Raw genomic sequence first — 20,972 nt, 5'->3', positions numbered from 1 at the left:
TTGAAGAAGTATAAGAAATTCTATCATGTTCCTGTTTCTCAACAAAGTAGATTTCAGCTAATTCAGTATTTATTTTAACTGGGGAGTGTATGGGTGTGTAATTGAGAATGATGGGGAAACTTGGAGGAAAGCTAAGAAGCTAAGACAGAAAGAGTATGAATCACTACATTTTAGGAAGTAATTCATATGCTATTTTTGCTGTCTTGATTGGGTGACATTGAACCAAGAAATATAAACATATTAAACAGTTTTGTAAGACTTCCTTTTCTCTGCATAATGTTAGCAAGTCATCAGTACATTTATCTGTAGTGTATGAGGAAATTCTACCTGGAACCTGAAAGCACAGACATTTCTTGTAGGCTTATTTAATGGCAATGAGTCAACTCCGTGGAAGTGAGAAATACATAAATTTTACAGGGCTTGAAGCAGAGGAAGTGTCTATTAGAATAGTATTGGAATGTTTTAGTATTGTGATATTTGACCTTTATCAATGACTAATTTGGGTTGTGAAAAGTTAGATTTACTCAAATACAACTCAGATTAACTGGTCTCTGGGGTGTGTGTGTGTGTGTGTGTGTGTGTGTGTGTGTGTGTGTGTACAGAGGCTGAGATTGGTTATGATCTTTTAGTTGCATATTTAGGAAGGGCAGGAAAAAATCATTTGTTTTTAAAACCCATGAAATCTGTTTAAACTTGTAGCTATTGTGGAAATATATGCTTATGTGTACTGGAAAATCAGATGAGCAAAAATCAGTGGCTTTCTATTGAAAAAGCCAACAGAATCTCCAAATTTGGGGACTCTATGGATACATGTAATTGACAGTAAAACTCCCTCGTTCCATTTTGGGCTATTTTTTTCCATCAGTTTAGAACGTCAGGCCTTAGAAACAGTGCATGAATAAATGCTGGTTAGTGTGGTTGGCCTTAGGCTAAATGGTATAAAAATGTTCCGTGTTCATCGATGCTGTGTCTCCTTGATCTCAGTCGTCTTCTGCCCACACAAATCCTATTTTAAGGACAACCTCTTTTATAGAACTTCCTAGATAGAGTGACTGTGAGTCGTATTAATTCCTAGCTTATGCTTGTAGAACTGTCCCTTCTTTGTTATCTCAGCAACCTTTATCTTTCTCCCTTCTCTATGCCCTTTTGTTTCTTTGTGACTTCTCACTCAACCTCCTCTCTCCATATTTTTCTTTTCTTTTGTTAATCTTATCCCCCAACTTATGCTGAGATGAAAGGGGCCAGAAAGATAGAGATTAATATTCTGATAGACCGTTAGTATACCATACAATAATATGGGATCTAGGAAAACTCATGAAAGCACGTACAGCTGGGGAAATGCAGGTCTCGGTATGCTGGCTTCACGTGTATTTTTCTGGCTCCTTCCGTGTTGCAGTGACTCGGGGGTCCCAACCACGTGCTAGCCCACTGCACCACAGTGTCATTCCATGCAGGGCTCACAGAACAGCAGAATTCCAATGTTTCAAGTTCAGTCCTCGTTTGATATATAAACCATCTCTATAGCAACTCGGAAGATGGTCCCTGATGACCCTTGGATGCCGTTAAACAGATTCACTCAGTGATAGAGAAGTGGTTAAGTAAACTGTTACCTGTAGCTACTCAATGAGATGTCTATGAAGTGAGATATGGATGACTTCAAAATGCCTTGGAACATGCTTATGTTTTATGAAAATAGTTGAAAGCAGGTTTGATGATTATAACCTTTAACAAAACTAAAATACATGCAGGTTGCAAAAAAAAAAATCTCTTTTACAGACTGTGGGTGATTTTGTAATTCTTCTTTTTCCAAATGTTCAGTACTATGTATATTACTTTTATGATTGAAAAAAATCTTCCAAGGTGGATGTAACCAAGGGATACAGCCCTACACCCAGCAGTACGCCTCCTGCTTCCGGTCCACCTCCAACTAATTCTGTGGTTCCCTGTTTTGGACTTTAAGCTTTTGTTTTTATTAATGGGAAATCAATTTGCACTTTCAAAAGAGCAAGAAAAAGGGTGTGCACTTCATTAGTCTGTATAAAAATAGCTTTGACATGCAGTGCGTAATCCCCAATAGGAGGAGAGACCTGGGAAGGTAATCGAGATGTTGACGTTTTGAGGTACTTTCCAAAGATGGTTGTGCAGATACTGCTTCCTGTTGGAAATGCTACCCTTTCTACGTTATAAGAATTAAGGCTTTTGAGGTTTTTTTTTTTAAAGGGTGCCTTAAAAAGTAAATAAAAAGTCTGCCTTATAAGAATTTCTAGTTAATGTGTGGTTAAACTTAGGTCATCTATTACTTGGAAACAGTCTAGGTCTTTGACAGTCTTTTAAAGAAACTATGAAAAAAATTGATAGATTAAAAATGTTATTGCATGTTGTCTTGGTCACTTAAAAGATATACTCTGGGAAAACCTTGAAAACTTGTTTCTTTAGTAGACTCTAAATATAGCATATTGAATCCCCTGTGTTCTGTATAAAATATGCAAATGTACTTCATCTTTTTTTCTGCATGAAATGAGAAACATATATTGTAGAAAGAAAAAGATTACTGATGTTAGATTTAGAAAAATCTCACCTTTTTCAATTCTTATAATAGTCCATTTAACTATGGGATATAATTGTGGAATTTCTTTTTGTATTTATGTAGATTGCCTCTGTTTTTTCTAGGCCAAAATAAACAAATAAAAACCATAAATGCCATCTTCATATAACTACAGAATTTCTGACAGACAAAGTTATATGGAATGTGTCTCAAGTTCATTTATCAAATTGGAGGCTAGAATGTATATTAGTATAGAATATTTGATATCAAAAGAGGAATATACAAAGTTACTTCTGTAAAATGTAATCATCTTAAATATTAGATAATATCCCTTGATTTCTCATATATATGCAAAGTTGGACACAACTTGAATATCCCATAAGGATTAGGTAATCCATGCTTTCCTAGAATAGCATTCTCAGCCATATAGGGTTTTACTTAAACTAATAGGTATATATTCTTCACAGTAGAACTCTAAGGTCATGATTGTTTTGCTATGAAGTTTCCTGCTTATGGGAATTAGCTTTAATGCTCCAGTAATAAATACCACACTGCAATGAAATGTAGCATGTTTAACACACTATTCATGAAAATATCAGTACTATTATTTTGCATGTTAATATGAAATTGTCATTTTGTTTGCCAAAAAGTTCTTAGATATTGGTAATATTATATGGTTCAACCCAGTATTATCATTAGCTGAGAACTGCACTTGAGTATACTTGTGGAATATTATGCTAATATGGTGTAGCTTTCGAGAATTTGTTTGCTCTCTTGTTGGATTATCAATAGTCCCAGAAATATTACCTCATGCATTGAACTCATGGGAACATTTTTATGATTGTCAGTAATTTTCTTGAGTTCCAAGCCTGTGCTAGTTTCCTATGATTACAAGCAAGTGTCTTAACAATATTTGGTGTTAAAGCTGATTATAGTTCTAGAAAGACATATAACATTGAGACATCAACTTTTTATAATTCAAGAATGCACAAATTTACAGTAGAATGCTGTGAACTTTGATTCTAAAGCCATTGTTGTGGAAACTAAGATTTTCATAATTTTGAGTAATTACTTTTATCATCTCTATGAGTATAAGCCTCTTAGAACTCTAAGTATAAGCTCATAATCTTGACTATGATTCAACTTCCTTTCCCTGTGCACATTCTATTATTGACTATAAACTGAAGAGCAAAATTGAGTGAAAATCCAACCAAGATCTACTATGTCTTTTGTAGATTTTAAGTTTGGAAGCCCTTCAGGTAATCATAATATATTAGGATTAAATGCATAGGACCCAACATTACTTCACCCTAACCTAAACAATTCAACTTAGTCATCAGTTGTCAACGTGACTTCAGTTCCACAAAAGTTGCCTTTAATGGAAAAGTGAATTTTTATTATTGATGAAGTGATTGTTTGGCCACATTATATGGCATATACAGAAACAGTTCTAATGAAAGTATTTGTTAAATGATCTAATGGCCTGAATTTATGTTGAAACTGCAGACTCTTAGATCTTTGACAGTGCACTTGCCAAGGGCATTCAATTTCCTGTGGGTGGTGACCAAGAGAACTTGTACAAAAATATAAAATAAATTTACAAGAATATTCCAGAAAAAGGACCTCATGGTAGATTCATTCTCATAGTGATTTGACATATTCTCAGTTCCATCTCAAGCTTCTGTTGCAATAATCACAGCTCTGTGATAACTATTTACAACCCACACATTGCCAGGCATACTGTTTATAAGTCTACTTTTGCTTATTTTGCATTTAAATAATTTGTGGCCCTTATCCAAGTGTCTGGTTAATGTCGCACCTCATCATAGACAAGTAAAAGAACAGGCTAAAAGATGATGGTGCTGGTCATGAAAACTATATTAAGTCAATTGTTGGAGGAATTAGCTTGCTTCTAGTCAATAAAATAATTTACTTAGTAGGGTGGGGTCTAAAGATATGCCTTATTTTTTCTCATCTGTATCGCCCATGCTTTTACTTCTCTTGCTTCCCCATTGCCTAATACCTTAAGCAATTGATTATCTTTTTGAATAAATGAATGTAAAATATAAAAATATACTTTGGATGCAATTATAATCTAAATCCCAACCCTCTTCCTTGATTTTTACTGGAAATGTTCATTTTTCCTGGGAATCATAAGGCTAGAGATCACTGAGCCTGTGCTTACAAAGTGTGTGTTCCTATCTTAAGATATTTCCAAAGACATTTTACATTTTTTTGTGGGGGTGGGATTGAGGGGTGGGGGAGATGCTATCTGGCCTAAACACTACCATTTTACATTTTTTAAGTGTATCTGTCCTTATAATTTTTTTGTCTGCTCATAATTATTTAATTAAATACCATTTTCTTGCGAATGATCAGTATATTTAATGATAAAACGCTGACGTCATTGAGAAATTTATGTGACAAAAAACCCCCAAAGAAGTCTGTTATCATTTTTATTTAACAATGCTTTAGAAATACTAGGCAATGTAATAAGAGATGAAAAGTAATAAAACATAGTTATTGAAAGATGCTGAGATAAAATGTCTTATTTGTAAACTATACGTTTGCTTACTTTGGTAGAAAAAAAAAGCAATAAAACAAAAGAAATAATAATAGCAGTGAGTTGAAGTAGTATAGAGCAGCGATTCTCAAGATGTGGTCCCAGGACCATCTCAGAATATTGATGAGCTCAAAGCTATTTTCTTAGTAGTACTAAGATCTTTTTTGCCTTCCAGTCTGATTATCTCATGAGTTTTCCGCAGGCAATGTGTTGTTCTCTCTCAGCATATTGAAAGAAGAAATATATATTAGAATCTGTTTTCTATTAAGCCAGATATTTAAGAGATTTATAAAATTACAGAATAATGCCCCTCTTATCACTAAATGTTTGTTTTGGAAAACAATTATTTTTCATAAAAGTTGGTTACTTATGTTGATATATAATGGGATTATTGTTCTTTTTTGCATGAATTAATAAAAACATTTCAAGAATTATAAATTCAAACAAATGCAGTAAATATCAATAGTTATAACTACATGTACAAAAGCTCATTGATGTCTTCAATAGTTTTTGAAACTGTAAAGTGGTTTTGAGATTTTAAAAAATTGAGACCTGCTGGTGCAGAGAATGAGCAATATACTGCATTAACCCAGTTATAATTTAAAATGGAAATAATAATATACCTAAGAAGAACCTTACAGACCTATGTGAAGTATATAAAAATACTCTAGTTTAGGATATTAAAGAGGGCTCAGTAAATGGAGATTTATACCATGTTCTTTGATGGGAAGTGTTATTATTATACTAGTGTTCATTCTCCTTAATTAATTTATAGATTTCACATATATCCAAACAATGGATTTGGTAAGCCTGTGGAAATGAAAATTTGTATACAATTTAACTAAAGAGTCCCAAAGTTTGTGCAAGAATAATAGGTAGCAACTGCAAAAAAACATTTTTAAAAGAAGCATAATCGGGTAGACCTGTCTTATCTGATATTAAAGTTACAATATAGAGTCAGATAAGGAAAACCTATTAACTCAAAACTAGTTTCATTATACTGTGAATATACGTGGATATGTGTATATTTGTGTGCATTGAATATATGATAAAGGAAGTATTAGTGTTCAACCTCACTCATCATAAAGGATATATACATAAATGAAGTAATTTTTATCAGTTTGGTGAAGATAAAATATTAATATTAGAGGTAATAATATTGCTAAGCATTTATAAATCGTTGGGGAAAGAAATGGTAAATTGTAATAACCGTCTTGGATAGCTATACATCAAGTGCTTAAAATATTCATAATCTTTAATGTGGCAACTTTATTTCTAGAAATCTCTCTCGAGGAATATGCAGAAATGCAAAAGTATTTATACACAAAAATGTTCATGGCACCATTTTTATAATAAGACACATTTTAGAATGTCTACATATTGAGAAATGGCATTTCCATAACAAATATGGTAATGTCAAGGAAAAACTGCATCTAGAATAATGATTAAAAATAGAAAATACATTTCATATATTTCATAAATCCAATTATGTAAAAAGGGTTACAAAATGCCAGGAGAAGATACCTTAATAAATTGATAGTGGTTATCTCTGGATTCTGGATTCTAGAATTATGAATAGTTTTTATTCATAATATACCTTTATAACTTCCTGTATTTTTCTAATTTTTTGCAGTGAACATATGTCATAGTTAATGTAAACAATTATAATTCAATTAACTTTACATACAACTACTGTAGTTTTAATTTATAGATGAAAATAAATTAGATGAATGAGACTTTGTTCTGTATTTCAGCTCTGGATGACTTGCTTTATCACATTTGACAGTAATTTCTTGGATAGTGCCTCCAAATATTAGTACAATGTAGTGTTTGCCCATTCACCAGTAAACTATATAACCTTAAATAAATCACTTTACCTCTTAAGTCTTTAATTTCTTTTTGCCTATCAAATGAAGTTTCCTCTAATTTTAAAATCTGTAAGTCAAGTGATGAAGATTTCTAAGACTAGATTTCCAACAGAAATGTCTTATCTGAACAATCTCTATGTTTTTCTTTTACTGCACATTTTCTCTTAACACATTCCCCTTATTTTTATTTTATTTATTTTTATTCATTTCAGAGAAGAGGGGAGAGGGAGAGAGAGAGATAAAAACATCAATGATGAGAGAGAATTATTGATCGGCTGCCTTGTGCATGCCCCCTACTGAGGATCAAGCTTGATGGGACTGTGACCTTCTGGTTCATAGTCAATGCTCAACCGCTGAGCTATGTGGGGTCGGGCTCATATCCCCTTCTATGTTTAGTGTTTGTGGAACTCCCCATTCCCTCCCCAACATCTGATGATTGAAGAAGGGCTTAAAATGTCATCATCTGTCTGTCTATCTGCACTACTCAAGGCAGCATCTAGATCCTCGTGATCCATGGATTCTAAGAATCCCAAGTATAGATGGACTTACTTAGAGAGTAGTGAATTGTGGTTGCATTTTCCATCTCATCTTAGCCTGTTTTGTTGGACCTCATTGATATATGTTCTCTATAGCTTCACACTTCCCAGGCTTTGCTACTTATGTTTAACATTCAAAATGATTAGGACTTTGGAAATATTTGTGTTTTTGATGAAGCTATATATATTATTTAAATTGTAGTTTACCATCTGATATTTTAATTCTGTGATGTTTACTAAAAATGCATTGCTACAGTTAGTTGCTAAGGTAAATAAGTCACTATATATGTTAATGGATGATATGAATGCATATTGATACAATATGATAAGCTTCCTGCAGATCCACTCACTTACTATCAAATAGAATTGAGTTTATTAAATTCTTTAGTATAAAGTTGTAATCTATATTGTATACTTTAAGTGGAAAAGCAAACCTTAGAATTGAAACTCCTTGTCTAATTAGTCATCTGGGGTGGAATATATGCTGTTTGATGCCTCCATGTGATTCATGTGTACTGATGAATTTCTTTTTAAACTTGCAGCAAATAGTGGCAGCAATAAATGCAGGGATTATACCGTTAGGAAACACCTCCAATCAAATCAGTCACTGGGACTTGGGAAGTTCCTTCTTCTTTGCTGGCACTGTTATTACCACCATAGGTAGGAGACAACTTATTTTGTTTTTTAATTTTGGTACAGCTTGTGAGCTAAAATTCATTTGTTTGAATTTTTTATTTTTTACAGTTGATCAAAATGGTCTTCGTAAGGTAGAAAACTAGATTTTAGTGAATTAATTTTGGAAAGAAGGTTTAAAGGTTTGAACAAAGGAATGCTGGAAATGAATTAGTTATTGTTTCAGAACCCTGAGTTAAATTTACAATACACTGGAACTCCAGGGCAATGCAGTTGTCGTTCAACTAATGGGTAGGAACTTCATGCAATGGCTTGAAATTATGATGTGCGTGCGTGTGTGTGTGTGTGTGTGTGTGTGTGTGTGTGTGGTGGGGGAGGGCAAATAGTTTTAAATTTTCCTGCATCTTTGATTCCTTGGTTTTAGAAACAAAGGATTGGAGTACAATTTTGACTTTTTAAAATGATTTGATATCAACGTTTTCAATTTATAGATTTTAACTCTATATTTTAACAGGTTATTCCTGTTCTTACATGCATGTCTATTTTAACTACTTCAGGGCTTTCTTTTTATACATTGTGTTTCCAATAGTATATATAAATATATATATAAAAGCCTAAGTGACTGGCTGACTGGCCAGTAGCAATGACACGCAATGACCACCCGGAGGCATGGAAACATGGGACATACTGATGAATCTCAGAGGAAAGGGGGGGGGAGGGCAGAACGAGATTAACCAAAGATCTTACATGCATACTAGAGGCCCAGTGCATGGATTCGTGCACCAATGGGGTCCCTTGGCCTGGCCTGCGGGGATCAGGCCAAAACCAGCTCTCTGACATCCCCCGAGGGGTCCTGAGTTGCAAGAGGGTACAGGCCAGGTCAAGGGACCCCACTGGTGCATGAATCCATTCACCAGACCTCTAGTATCCTATATAATAAAAGCCTAATATGCAAATCAGCCAAACAGCAGAAAGACTGGTTGCTGTGATGCACACTGACCACCAGGGGGCAGATGCTCAATGCAGGAGTTTCCCTCAGCCCACAGGCCCCAGGCCAGCCAAGGTGGGTGCCAGTGTGGGCCCCCCAGTTGCCCCACCAGTCACCCCACAGAGAGAGGCGACTGGTGGCAGTGGGGGACGGGACCGGCGAGTGGGCGGCGCCAGGCCAGCAAAGGTGGGTGCCAGTAGGGGGCCCCCCAATCACCATGCTGGTTGCCCCACAGATTGGCTCTGATTGTCGGCCAGGCTTAGGGACCCTACCCATGCATGAATTTTGTGCACTGGTATCTATAATAATAAAAACATAATATCTATAAAACATAATAATAAAAACATAATATCTATATAAAAACATAATATGCTAATTAGACCAGACAGCCAAACGACCTTCTGGACATCATTCCGGACATCCTTCCAGATGAAGCCATCGTGGCGGGGGCTGAGGCAGAGGCGGTTAGGGGCGATCAGGCAGGCAGGCAAGCAGTTAGGGGCAATCAGGCAGGCAGGCAGAGTGGTTAGGGGCGATCAGGTAGGCAGGCAGGCGAACGGTTAGGAGCCAGCAGTCCCGGATTGTGAGAGGGATGTCTGACTGCCGATTTAGGCCTAATCCCTGTGGGATCCCTGTAGGATCAGGCCTAAACCAGCAGTCAGAATTCCCCCGAGGGGTCCCAGATTGCGAGAGGGTGCAGGCCAAGTTGAGGGACCTCCTCCCCCGCATGAATTTCGTACACCGGGCTTCTAGTATATATATAATTAACACTGAACTGTGAGGATCACGAAAAAGAATTAAAGTTTAAACCCTTGCTGTTTTGCCTCTTAATCATATCACCTGTTACAATGATAAAGGGTACATAGTGGAGTGTGATCTCTTCCTCATCTTGAGGGTGCACACACCCAGCACCTTCTAGGCAGCAGACTGGGTGCGTGTGGATGACTTCTCTTCTGTTAGTCATTCAATGCCCAAGAAATACCCAGAGGACATAAATGCCAGGCTTGGGGACCAGGAGGAGTTGTAGCTGTCTGGTTTAATGGAAAGAGGTCATTTTAAAGCATAGTATTCAAGATAAGGTAGGAAACTGAGCCATCACAGTTAAGAAGGAATTTTAAGTGAAAGAAAATATATGTGCAAAACCGAGTTCTGCCCGTCCACTTATGCATGTGAGGAGAATGCCTCTCCTGGGCTTGATCTCTGATTTTGGGGTGTGAATTAAGTTTCTAAAAATTTTCATTTTCTTCTTTGGTGTCATTGACAAATGACAAATCAAGTATATAAGGTTTCAAATCAGTACTTTATATCAAAGCCCTAAAGAAGAAAGCACGGACAGTTTATGGACGAACTCTCGCTTAAAATTTCCCTTTGAGAGGAATCTGTAGTGACCTGCCATTATGAATCCACTGGAATGCTTCTTTGTGCTGGGTCACTTGCCAGTGAAATAAATACCTTAGCATGTTGATTTTTGCCTTTCGTCAAGAGGTCAAGGAACTATGTTTACTCTTACTTTTCCATTAGCTAAGTCAAAAGTTGTGTGGCTGTGAAAATCTGGAAGAATAGCAACCTTGATTTCTAACCATAATAACAGGTTAACTTTGGCGCGTAGGCATCTTGGTCATTTCTACTATGGAAATGACTGTTTATTGTGTAAACTACTTAGAGTCTGGAAGGGAAAAAACTCACAGACTGAGTGAGAATGGTTTGTTTCTGCCCAGTGACAACTCAAAAGTCCAAGTTATAACTCATCATGACCACCACTAAATTATTCCACAGGAGACTCGGTCATTATGCAGCCTTCCTGTTGCAGGGTATGTTTATAAACAGTCTCATTTTTTGAATCCCAAATTCAGTAAGTTTTGCAGACATATCCCTCAACACATGAAAAAAATAAGCCATTATTACCAGCCTTACCCCAAATGATAGCCATTAAGCACAGTAACTGATTATTTAGGTTGTTTAGGTAGCTGCCTGTCAGCCCAGATCTCCTACTGTTCTATCTCAGGCTTCAGTCTTAGGTGAGTTAAGTCATTCTAGGTCATCCAGAAATATTTCATGGTCTTTTACTCCCAGGTCACGGCCACCTCCTCTGACCTTGCACTAGATCAGGGGTGGGGAACGTCTGGCCCACAGGCCGTATATGGTCCACAAAATAATTTGGTCTGGCCCTGCCAAGGCGTTAGAGGTAAATTAATTAACTGACCAAATATAGCAGGCTAATTTTTAAACTGATAATTTTGTATGGCCTGCGAATGATGTTATAAATGTCCAAATGGCCCTTGGCAGGAAAAAGGTTCCCCATCCCTGGACTAGATTATCATCTATGGTTCAGTGAACATTTTGGCCTCTTTCATAGGTGTGCTTTTGAAAATTTAAAATGTAATTACTCCTTCCCTCCCCCCCCCCCAACCCCCACCCCCTGGCTCACTCAACCTCTTTTTTTCAGTATGTGTAACTTGAAGCTAATTTGTACTACCGGATATCTGACTGGAGCCACATATATAGAATCTGTATTGTTCTTACTGAAACACAGCATAGAATTAACAAACTTAAATAAAACAATCCTAAATTAAAAATGAAAAAATGCAATTACTAATAATGTTAATGATAATTGTGTGAGCCTTGTGTGAACAATCATAGAAATTGTAACCTCTAGCACTAGTTGCATTGTATCAGCCATTTAAAAATAGAACTTGAGCCTTAGCCGGTTTGGCTCAGTGGATAGAACTTCAGCCTGTGGACTGAAGGGTCCAGGGCATATGCCTGGGTTGCAGGCTTGATCCCCAGTAGGGGGCATGCAGGAGGCAGCCAATCAATGACTCTCATCACTGATGTTTCTATCTTTTTCTCTCCCTTTCTCTTCTGCTCTAAAGTAAAAAAAACATAATCTGTCTAAAAAAACAGAATTAGAACTTGAGACAGTTTTGGAGAATAAATTGCAGTGGATTTTATAAGGTGCCTGGTACAGGTAGTGCTTCAGGGAGCTGCATTGGCTGCAATTGTCCAAGACTTTTCTATTCAATATTACCAATTTGCCTTAGAGGCCAAAGTTACCCTTACTGTTCATTGGAAAGATGCCCAAGGAGAGTTCAATTACACAAAATGGAATGTTAAAATTTAAGGACTAATTTTAGAGAATCTCTGCATATGTCTATATACTCTTTCCAAAATCACGCCCTTCCAAACCCTTCACAAATTCCATTCCAAAGTTGTATAGACTAAAATCCATTTTTTACTGTTCTCTCTCTCTCTCTCTCTCTCTCTCTCTCTCTCTCTCTCTCTCTCTCTCTCTTCACTTTCCGACTACCAGCCAATTCTGTTGACTCTGCCTTTAAAGGAGACCCACCATTTAACTACCGTTTTGGTCCCAGCCGGCATTGTCTCAGTGTCAGGATCCTTGCAGAAAGGAACCTTCTGCTCAGAACCTTCCGTGGTTTCCAACTCAGTTGGAGCAAAAACCATCCTTCATTGCCTCTCTCATCACCTCATCACAGATATGCAAGTTCTGTGAGGTTAAGGGATTTGATGTGTTTGAATCTTTTCTGTATTCCCAATGTCTAACACATAGTGGGTGCCTGATAATTATTTCTGGAATAAAAAACTAGGCATTGTAAGTGGTATGAAGCATGGCTTACTAGACATGACATAATGCTAAAGTGATACCAATGATACTAAATTCTTAGCTCTTTCAATAGCTTTCATTACTAAATTTTTGTTTGTTCATTTGTTGACTCAACAAATAAGAAAACAACATCACTCTGCTACTGCAACAATAAAAGATCAATTATTTGAGCTTAAGTTGCACAAGGACCAGTTGAGGGGCCAAAGGAGCCAATAATCATTTACCCTATAGTGTGTCAGGTATGTTTCAGAATTTTTAATGGAAGTGGGTAGGAGTGACACTTTACAGAGATATTGGGGTAGATGAGGAAAGGGGCAAGGAATACTTTCCTTAATGAGTGTCCTAGTTGAGACTGGAAAGATAACTAGGAATTTTCCAGGTGAGTAAAGGTGGAAAGGAAACATTTGAGGCGTTGGGAGTTCATGTAGGCTAGATCAGGGGTCAGAGACAGTATGTTCTGTTAGGGAATTGCAAGTTATCTAGAACTGTTGTTTGTCACTGAAGGGATTCATGCTCAGGACCATGTAAATTAGTAAGTCGGTGTAAGTAGCTCCTGTTGAATCAGTGCTACTTCTGCCACTGCCAGGGGTGTAAAAACATGGTCTGCCTGCAGTCCAATGGGCAAGGTAAAATTTGCACGTGTGAAATAACTGAAGAAAAACAGAAACAAGTATATTCACATTGTACATGGAACCATGGTTTAAGTGCTATAAGAATTGAGAAAAAGGAAATATTATGTGGGCTGGAACTGGAAGGAAAGATTTAACTAGAGAAATTGAATGTGAACTCTGCTTTGAAGAAAAAGTTTTGGTTTCGATTGATGAAGCGGGGGATAGAGCCTCTGAGTCTGTGATGTGGCTAAGTGAAAATACAAGGAGAGGAATGAACTTGATTTATTTTGAGCATTAGAAAAGTCAGCATTTGACTAGACCAGAGGAATTATTTAAAGGAATAGTGGGAAATATTATTGACTGACTCAAGGGGGGGGGGATATAGTTGAATATAATTTGATTTTTGTGAACTTTGGACCTACTGTAAGTCAGAACATGGATTTTTCTTTTTTTGGCAAGTGGAAGGACAGGTTAAAGTGACCTTAGAAGATGCATTTGTCAGAAAGAGGATCCATGGAGACTGACATCTGAGAGGACAATTAGGAGGTCATTTCAGTGACCGATGGCAGGAGCAGGAGAGTATTGGGGTGATTAGAGTTGCTGTTGAAGGATGAGAGTAGGACAAAATGCTAAAATAAGTAGATGCAAGAATCAACAGGCCGTGGTGACCAATACAATGAAGAGAAAGGAGTCAAAATGCTGAATATTGAAGTGCATATTTAGGCAGCAAGCTTGTTATTCATAGAGAGCGAGCGCTACTTGATCCTGTGAAGGGAAAGGAGGAAAAACAATGGCCAGGATGTTATATGTTGTGTTATATCATGAAGCTTCATTTTAGTAGCTTCCCCCCACCTCAGTTTTTATTTGTTTATTTTTTAGTTCAGACAGACGAGGAATACAGGTGGGCAGGCTCCCTCTTGGAGCTCACATTTGGGTTGAAGAGGCCAACAACCAATTATTAGCACATTGAAAAACAAGACCATTATCGATGGCCATAAACACTGCACAAGAAGTTCATGTGCAGCGATAGGGAGCAGATGATGGAACTGGGTAGGGAGTGGGAGGGGTTCTAATGGAGACTATTGAAGACATATGAGCAGGTGACATTTAGGCTGAAACTTGGGCGATGGAAAGAAAGCAGTGGGGTGAAGAAGAGGGCAAAGACATTTGAGGCAGAGGACTCAGCAGTGGCAAAGACCTTGAGAGGGGCAGATTTGGGCATATTCAAGGACTGCAGATGGGTCCCTGTGGCAGATCCCGGAAGAAGCAAGGTTAGCAAGATTAACAAGAGCCAGGGTGTGTAGGACCTGGTAGGTCACGGGAACGCTGTAAATTCAGTGGGAAACCATGAATGATTTAAGCAGAAGGAGAGGCATGACCTGGGTCAGGCTGCCATTCGGAGGGCAAAGGGGAAGCAGGGAGACCAGGAGAGAAGATGTTGACTTGAACTAAGGAGGGTGAACAGTGGACAGATACATGATTTAAAAAGGAAAGTTTCCTGATGTAGATATAGTTATTTCCGAGAATACTGCCATAGGGGTATTGGGTTTTAAATTTGTTATTTTAAAGCTAATAGGAAATCACTGATAATGTAGGAAAGGCTATTGTCAAAATGATGTAATGGACAACTGCATTCTATTTTGAGGTCAATTTGAAGATAGAAATAAAATGTAATGTGATTAAGTAAGGCATTAACCATGATAAAATTTCCCCCAGTGGGAAGCAAATTGGAATGCTGGGGCTGAGATCTGCCCAAACTTATCCCTTAACCATCATGATCTCTGATTGTCACAATGCATAACGACAAGGGTACCACCGTGGTGTATAGCAGCTCCAGGGTCCCAAAGCATCATGCTAAGTCCTATGGGAAGCTTTCGCTTGGACCAGCTGTGCTCACAGTTACAAAGCACTCGTTTTCTACCACTTGAGTGTGGAGATTGAATTCAGTTATGTAGTTTCTATATTCTGGTCCAGCCATGGGGACTTTTAATTTGCTTCTACCCAGGCTGCATTGCTAAAGCTGTTACAACAATTGTCACAGATTTACTGCAAACCCCTATTTTGCCTGTTTAGCTTAGCATGCTTAATGATTAGAAAAACAAGACGAAATAAAAAAATTAAAGTTTTGGAGTAACTGTATCAAACAGTTTATCTGGGTTTTTATCTTCTTAGAAGAGGTCTATTTTGGAAATGCAGAGGGTTATTGCAAGCTGTAGAGCCTTATACATTCTTCAGCAGGGAGCCCAGGACCTTTCTGTTGGATTTGGTAAAAAAACTACAATTTAGAGGGTGAGCGGGAAATTGTTCAATTCTGTGATCTCAAGGAGCCACTCTCTGAACTGGGAAATGAATACACTTGAAGCAGTGGTGTAGAATTTGCTAGTTAGCATTTTCCCAGGGGGTGATGTCATTGCAACTTTGGTGGGTGGGTGTTACCTTATTACTTTAGTACACTCATAATTCTGTGGCATTTCACTGGTCTCTTGGCCAGTCTCAGAAAACTGCATATTGGATTTTGGAAACCCATTTTAAAGGAAAGTTAATGTTCTGTGAGGTAGCTTAAAACGTAGATAATCTTTCGAGGTGACTTCCAACCCCAACTGAAATTTCTGTATTTTTCTTTATGCCAGTTTGTTAAAGTGTGTGTTTATTTTTTCCAAAATATGTGACTCTGGTGTTGGGCATTTGAAATACCGACATTGAAATTAAGAAATCATTTTGGGTTTTTCATTCCCAGTTTCTCTTCCCATCCACTTAAATTAATGGAAATAAAAACCCATCTCAGGATATTAACAACCTATGTTCCTGCCATTCACAGAGGTTTACTTATTTTGTAAGTTAAAATGCATTTCTCAGAGAATATGTCTTATGAATGGTAGTTAAGTTTGCAGAGTTCAAAATTATATTTGATAGGCAATAAAACTGAATTATTGCATTAATAGTGTTGTAGACTCCAAAGCAATAATGAAATAGATTAGTCATCTTCTCTTCTCATTACATATGTATGTCACATCAGTCACAAAGAGGTTCAGTTCAGAGCACCTGGTACTCAGAATCCCAGAATCTTGTGCTGGTTGGAAGGATTAGAGATATAATCTTCTCAGGAGTGAGGAAGTGGCTGCTCCTTCCCCTGCCCCTTCCCTTTCCCCTCCACCTTCCCCTTCTCCTCCTTCCCCACTTCCTCCCTCTTCTTTTTCTCCCCATCCACCTTCCCTGCCTCCCTCCCTGTCCCCCTCCTCCTCCTTCCTCTTCTGTTTTGTAGTAGAAGAACACAGAACAAGGGAGCATAGATCTAACAGAAACTGGAACTCCCAGTGAGAGGAGGGCTGGCTATGGTAGTCATACACATCTTGGGTGTGTTCAGGTCAGGACTTGCTTGTATTCTGAAACAAAACACACTATATTTCTGCATACTTCTGAAAAGTTTGCAGTAACATATTTAATCTTCTGGAAAGCAATCACTGTCAGATTTTGTGATCAAGAAATTACTCCAAGATTGGAAGCAAAGAATTATCATGAAGTTAATGCCCTGAATACACACAGAATCTATTTTTGCTTTGTCTTCTCCCCCTTCCTAACCACTGAAATCTAGCACCATTTGTCATAAATTCTAGATTTTACAGGGCATCGAACTGACCATTGGCTGTGCAGGTATGGCTCTGGAAGTGACTAAAACTAGGTGAGATGATTATCAGAAAAATACGTTTTGTGACTGTCTCAAGTATTTCCTTTGATAAGGAAGGAATGCCATAACGTTTGTGTGGGCCTGCCTTGCTTTCAGCTAGTCATTATGCTACATATTTGTTTCCTTCCCAGTCCTTTTTAAAAATAAATTTTTAGACTTGTGCAATGTTACTCTTGGAAAATTGGCATTGTTATGTATGTGGTACTGTAAGTACAGCACAATGTTTACAAAAGAAGTACCTGTGCCAAATGAGGGTCATGTGTAAGTATTGTGGTTCATGTGCACATAAAGTCCAATGCAGAGTAGGCCAACTCCAAATGGAAAGGAATTCCATGCAGCCAACTCTTGATTCTGACATCCCATTGGGGGAAATACAGCATGTGGCAAAAGTAGGTTGACAGTTGTTGGTATGGAAAATAATACCATAATAAAGAAATAAATGATAATAATAGAATAAACTCTGTGTTTCATCTACTCACAACTGTCAATCTACTTTTGCCCCACCGTGTGTTGACAGGAGGAACGATTCAAAGTCACAGGTCATCAAAAATGCCTACTAATGACTAATCTTGCACTTCTACCCCTTTCAACTTTATGTTTAAAACAGAAACAACCTGTGGGCCAGTTTAGGTGAGTGTTATACTTCTCCCCTCTCTGCTTAGCCTTCCCTTATTGAAGATGCTAGCAGAGGGAAATTCCCACAGGCGAACAGCAAGAGGAGAAAAAAAGAAAAGAAGGGGTATGGAATAAGTCATAATCTGCCTAAATAGCTTCTGATCAAAAAGAAACACATGTTCTTATAGGTAATTTCAGTGCTTTCTGCAGGTACCTTAATGGAAACTATGCTGTGACTTATTTTGATGCATAAAAATAGATGGAGATAATAGCTCCTACACCTAAATAATGTGTTATATGTATTCATGCAGCCACTGAGCCTACTATTACTTAGCACAGCTTAGAATGAAAATATTCCTCCCTGGTTTGTTTTTTTTTCAAAGGAGTGATATAGTTGAAGGAATGTCAAATTTCATTTCAGAAAATGTAAGTTTAGGTTTTTGTCTTTGCTATGAGCTAGGGTTGTATTCTTGAGCAAATCGCAGTTCTATTATCTTTAATTCTATCCCTTGTCAAATGGGCCTAGTGTTTCTCACAGTCAGAGTTGTTGTGGAGGTTAAATAAGATTATGTACGTGAAAATAGCTTGTACACTGAATGACAGTATACCAATTTACAGAAGCTGGTTTTACTGTTAGAGTCATTTTTCTTTTGTGAAAACAAGCCAATATTATCTTTTGCACATTTATTTATATTACTGGTATTAACAAAGAAAGAAAATACATTCTTCTGTAAAACTTTGAATGCCCTCCTTCCGGGTTACCTGATATTCAAACTGATTAAACATTATAAGGAAATATTTAATTTGCTTTCCAAACTGTTTCCTTAACCCCATTACTGCAATGGGATATTTTTTTACTTTTCACATGTAATGTTGGCTCTATGTATTATTGAAGGAGATTGTGGCCCAGAACTACCTTCCTATAGAGTGGTTTCACCAGGGAAACTATCTCCAAGTAAAAATAAATATGTAAAGTTATAATCTTAGCTTCTTTTTTGCAGAGACTTTGCTGTTATTGATGGTATTAGTTAGGGATTTCACTCACATTTTAGTAACGTTCACTTAATAAGGTCAAACTCATGGTAAAACATTCAAACCATTCAGGAAAATACATTTAAAAACTTGACTTTCTTTTTGCTGTAGAGGCAAAACACGGCAGGGGTCGGCAAGCTGTGGCCAGTGGGCAAAGTCCAGCCTGCCACCTGGTAGGTCATCATTAGAGCACAGCCACACCCATCTACTTTAGTATTGTCTTTGGCTATCTTCTTGCTACAATGGCAGAGCCCAGTAGTTAGAACGAAGACCATAGGGCCTGCAAAGCTGAAAATATTTACTGTCTGGCCTTTTACAGGAAAAGTTTGCCAACCAGGGACTAAAGGAAAGAGTTTAAAGCAAGGAAAAAGAATGCAGTTTGTGAATAGAAGACGTGGATTGGAGTCTTGAGTCTAATATTTATTCATTGTGTGACTTTTGACTACATCATTGAACTACGTTTCTGAGTGGTTTCCTTCATGGGGCTAGTCTAAACTTTTTAATAGGTGAATATTAATACACGTGCTTGCTGTCTCATAGGATGTTATGAAAACTAAAAGGACAATATATTTAATGTTTACGCTGTACATAATATTGACTCTTTTTTAAAAAGAATTTGCTGTATTTCTCCATTTCTTGACATTGTTCAATGAAGATTGAAATAAGCTTTGTGGCTTAATTTTTGTAAACCCTGGAAGTTATGTGGATAAGCTTTGAGGGCTTAAGATTATATCTTCTGGAGAGAAGGTCCACAGTGTGTATCAGATTCTCAAAAGCGTTCACAGTCCTCAAAGGGGGTTAAAACCATTGGCTGGAATAAGTCTACTTTCCAGAGTGATGAAAAATGAAATTTTAGTGGCACTTCACAAATTGAGAGAAAATATCATGTTGCAGTATGCTCAGGTAGATGCTAGCAGATTAAATAATAACAAAGACCTGAGGATAGAGCTCAAAAGGAAACCATGTGAAACTGTTTCTAAAAATAAAACAATCTCCTATTGTTGAGCTCTGAGTGACATTATAGTGTCAAACATTTTCTTTCAGTTGTCCCGAGCTCCTGCAGATTCTGAGTTGTTTTCTGTAAACATGATGGGAAATGTTATAGTTTAGAACATGAAAGTCCAATCTCCATCCACGACATTCTGGGTTTAAAAAATTCAGGCTTTGGGGAAAAAATCTCAAGAAAATGAAATTTAAGTGCCAGAAAAATAAGTCAACATATTCTTTGGGGTATAAATTAGAGCGTGGAAATTATGGATTTATGATAATAGCAGGTTGTTATGATAAAGACATTCTTAATTATGGGTAATTATAGGGAGAAAAATTAGACCTGATTGTAAATCACATTTAATAAACTCTTTTGTCTTTTATACCATGTTTTCTGGTTCCAGTTTACAATTATTTGCCAAAAGTCTGAAGATGTGCAGTGCTAATTGCCTTTCAAAATTCATGGAAACTTTGGGAAAGATATATAAATCAAGGCAACTCTGGATAGGTGTTTGCCTATGTCAATACAGAAAATAAATCACATTCTTTTATAGGGGAACATTGGGCTTGCAAATAGTGAGCAATTAATGATGTGCTTACTTAAAATCAAGTGCTGTATAATTTTACTTTAAAAATGTAATGAGGAGTACAGTTACATAATTAAACAAACAAATGAGAAACAAATAAGCAGGATAAAAAACATACAGTGACAGCCCTAGCCATTGTGGCTCAGTTGGTTGGGTATGATCCCATGCACAAACAGGTTGCTGGTTTGACTCCTGGTTGGGGCACATTCCACAGGTTGCAGGCAAGGTCTCTGGTGCGGGGTGTGCAGGAGGCAGCCAATCACATAGATGTTCCCCTGTCTCTCTCTCTCAAATGCAATAAAAATATTAAATATGTATATTTATATCCTATATAATAAAAGCCAAATATGCAAATTGACCAAACGGCAGAACGACCGGTAGAATGACTGGTTGCTATGACATGCACTGACCACCAGAGGGCAGACACTCAATGCAGGAGCTACCCCCAGCCAGCAGGCCCCAGGCCAGCCACGGCAGGTGCCAGCAGGGGCCCTTCGATCGCCTGCCGGTCACCCCACAGATTGGCCCTGATCTCTGACCAGGCCTAAGGACCCTACCTGTGCACAAATTTTGTGCACCAGGCCTCTAGTATATATATTTACTTATTTATTTTGGTGTTCCCCAAAATGTATACAGACTTGAATGATTACAAAGTCAGTGTTTATTAATATGCAGTTCATTTTCAAAATTGAGTTATCAG

At 37.5% G+C, this 20,972-nt stretch overlaps 1 protein-coding gene across 1 annotated transcript in view; it reads left to right on the top strand.

The window, feature by feature from the left end:
- KCNK2 (potassium two pore domain channel subfamily K member 2) overlaps positions 1 to 20,972 on the top strand; it is a 96,452-nt gene that overhangs the window by 12,197 nt on the left and 63,283 nt on the right. The window contains exon 3 of the mRNA XM_081112196.1: positions 8,055 to 8,172. Coding sequence (XP_080968322.1) covers positions 8,055 to 8,172 — 118 coding nt within the window. The remainder of the gene's footprint in view (positions 1 to 8,054; positions 8,173 to 20,972) is intronic.

The sequence above is a fragment of the Myotis nattereri genome (genome assembly GCF_964212035.1).
Source record: "Myotis nattereri genome assembly, chromosome: 18".
NCBI lineage: Eukaryota > Metazoa > Chordata > Mammalia > Chiroptera > Vespertilionidae > Myotis > Myotis nattereri.
The sequence above is the reverse complement of the archived record's forward strand: the minus strand, read 5'-3'. Positions and strand labels throughout refer to the sequence as shown.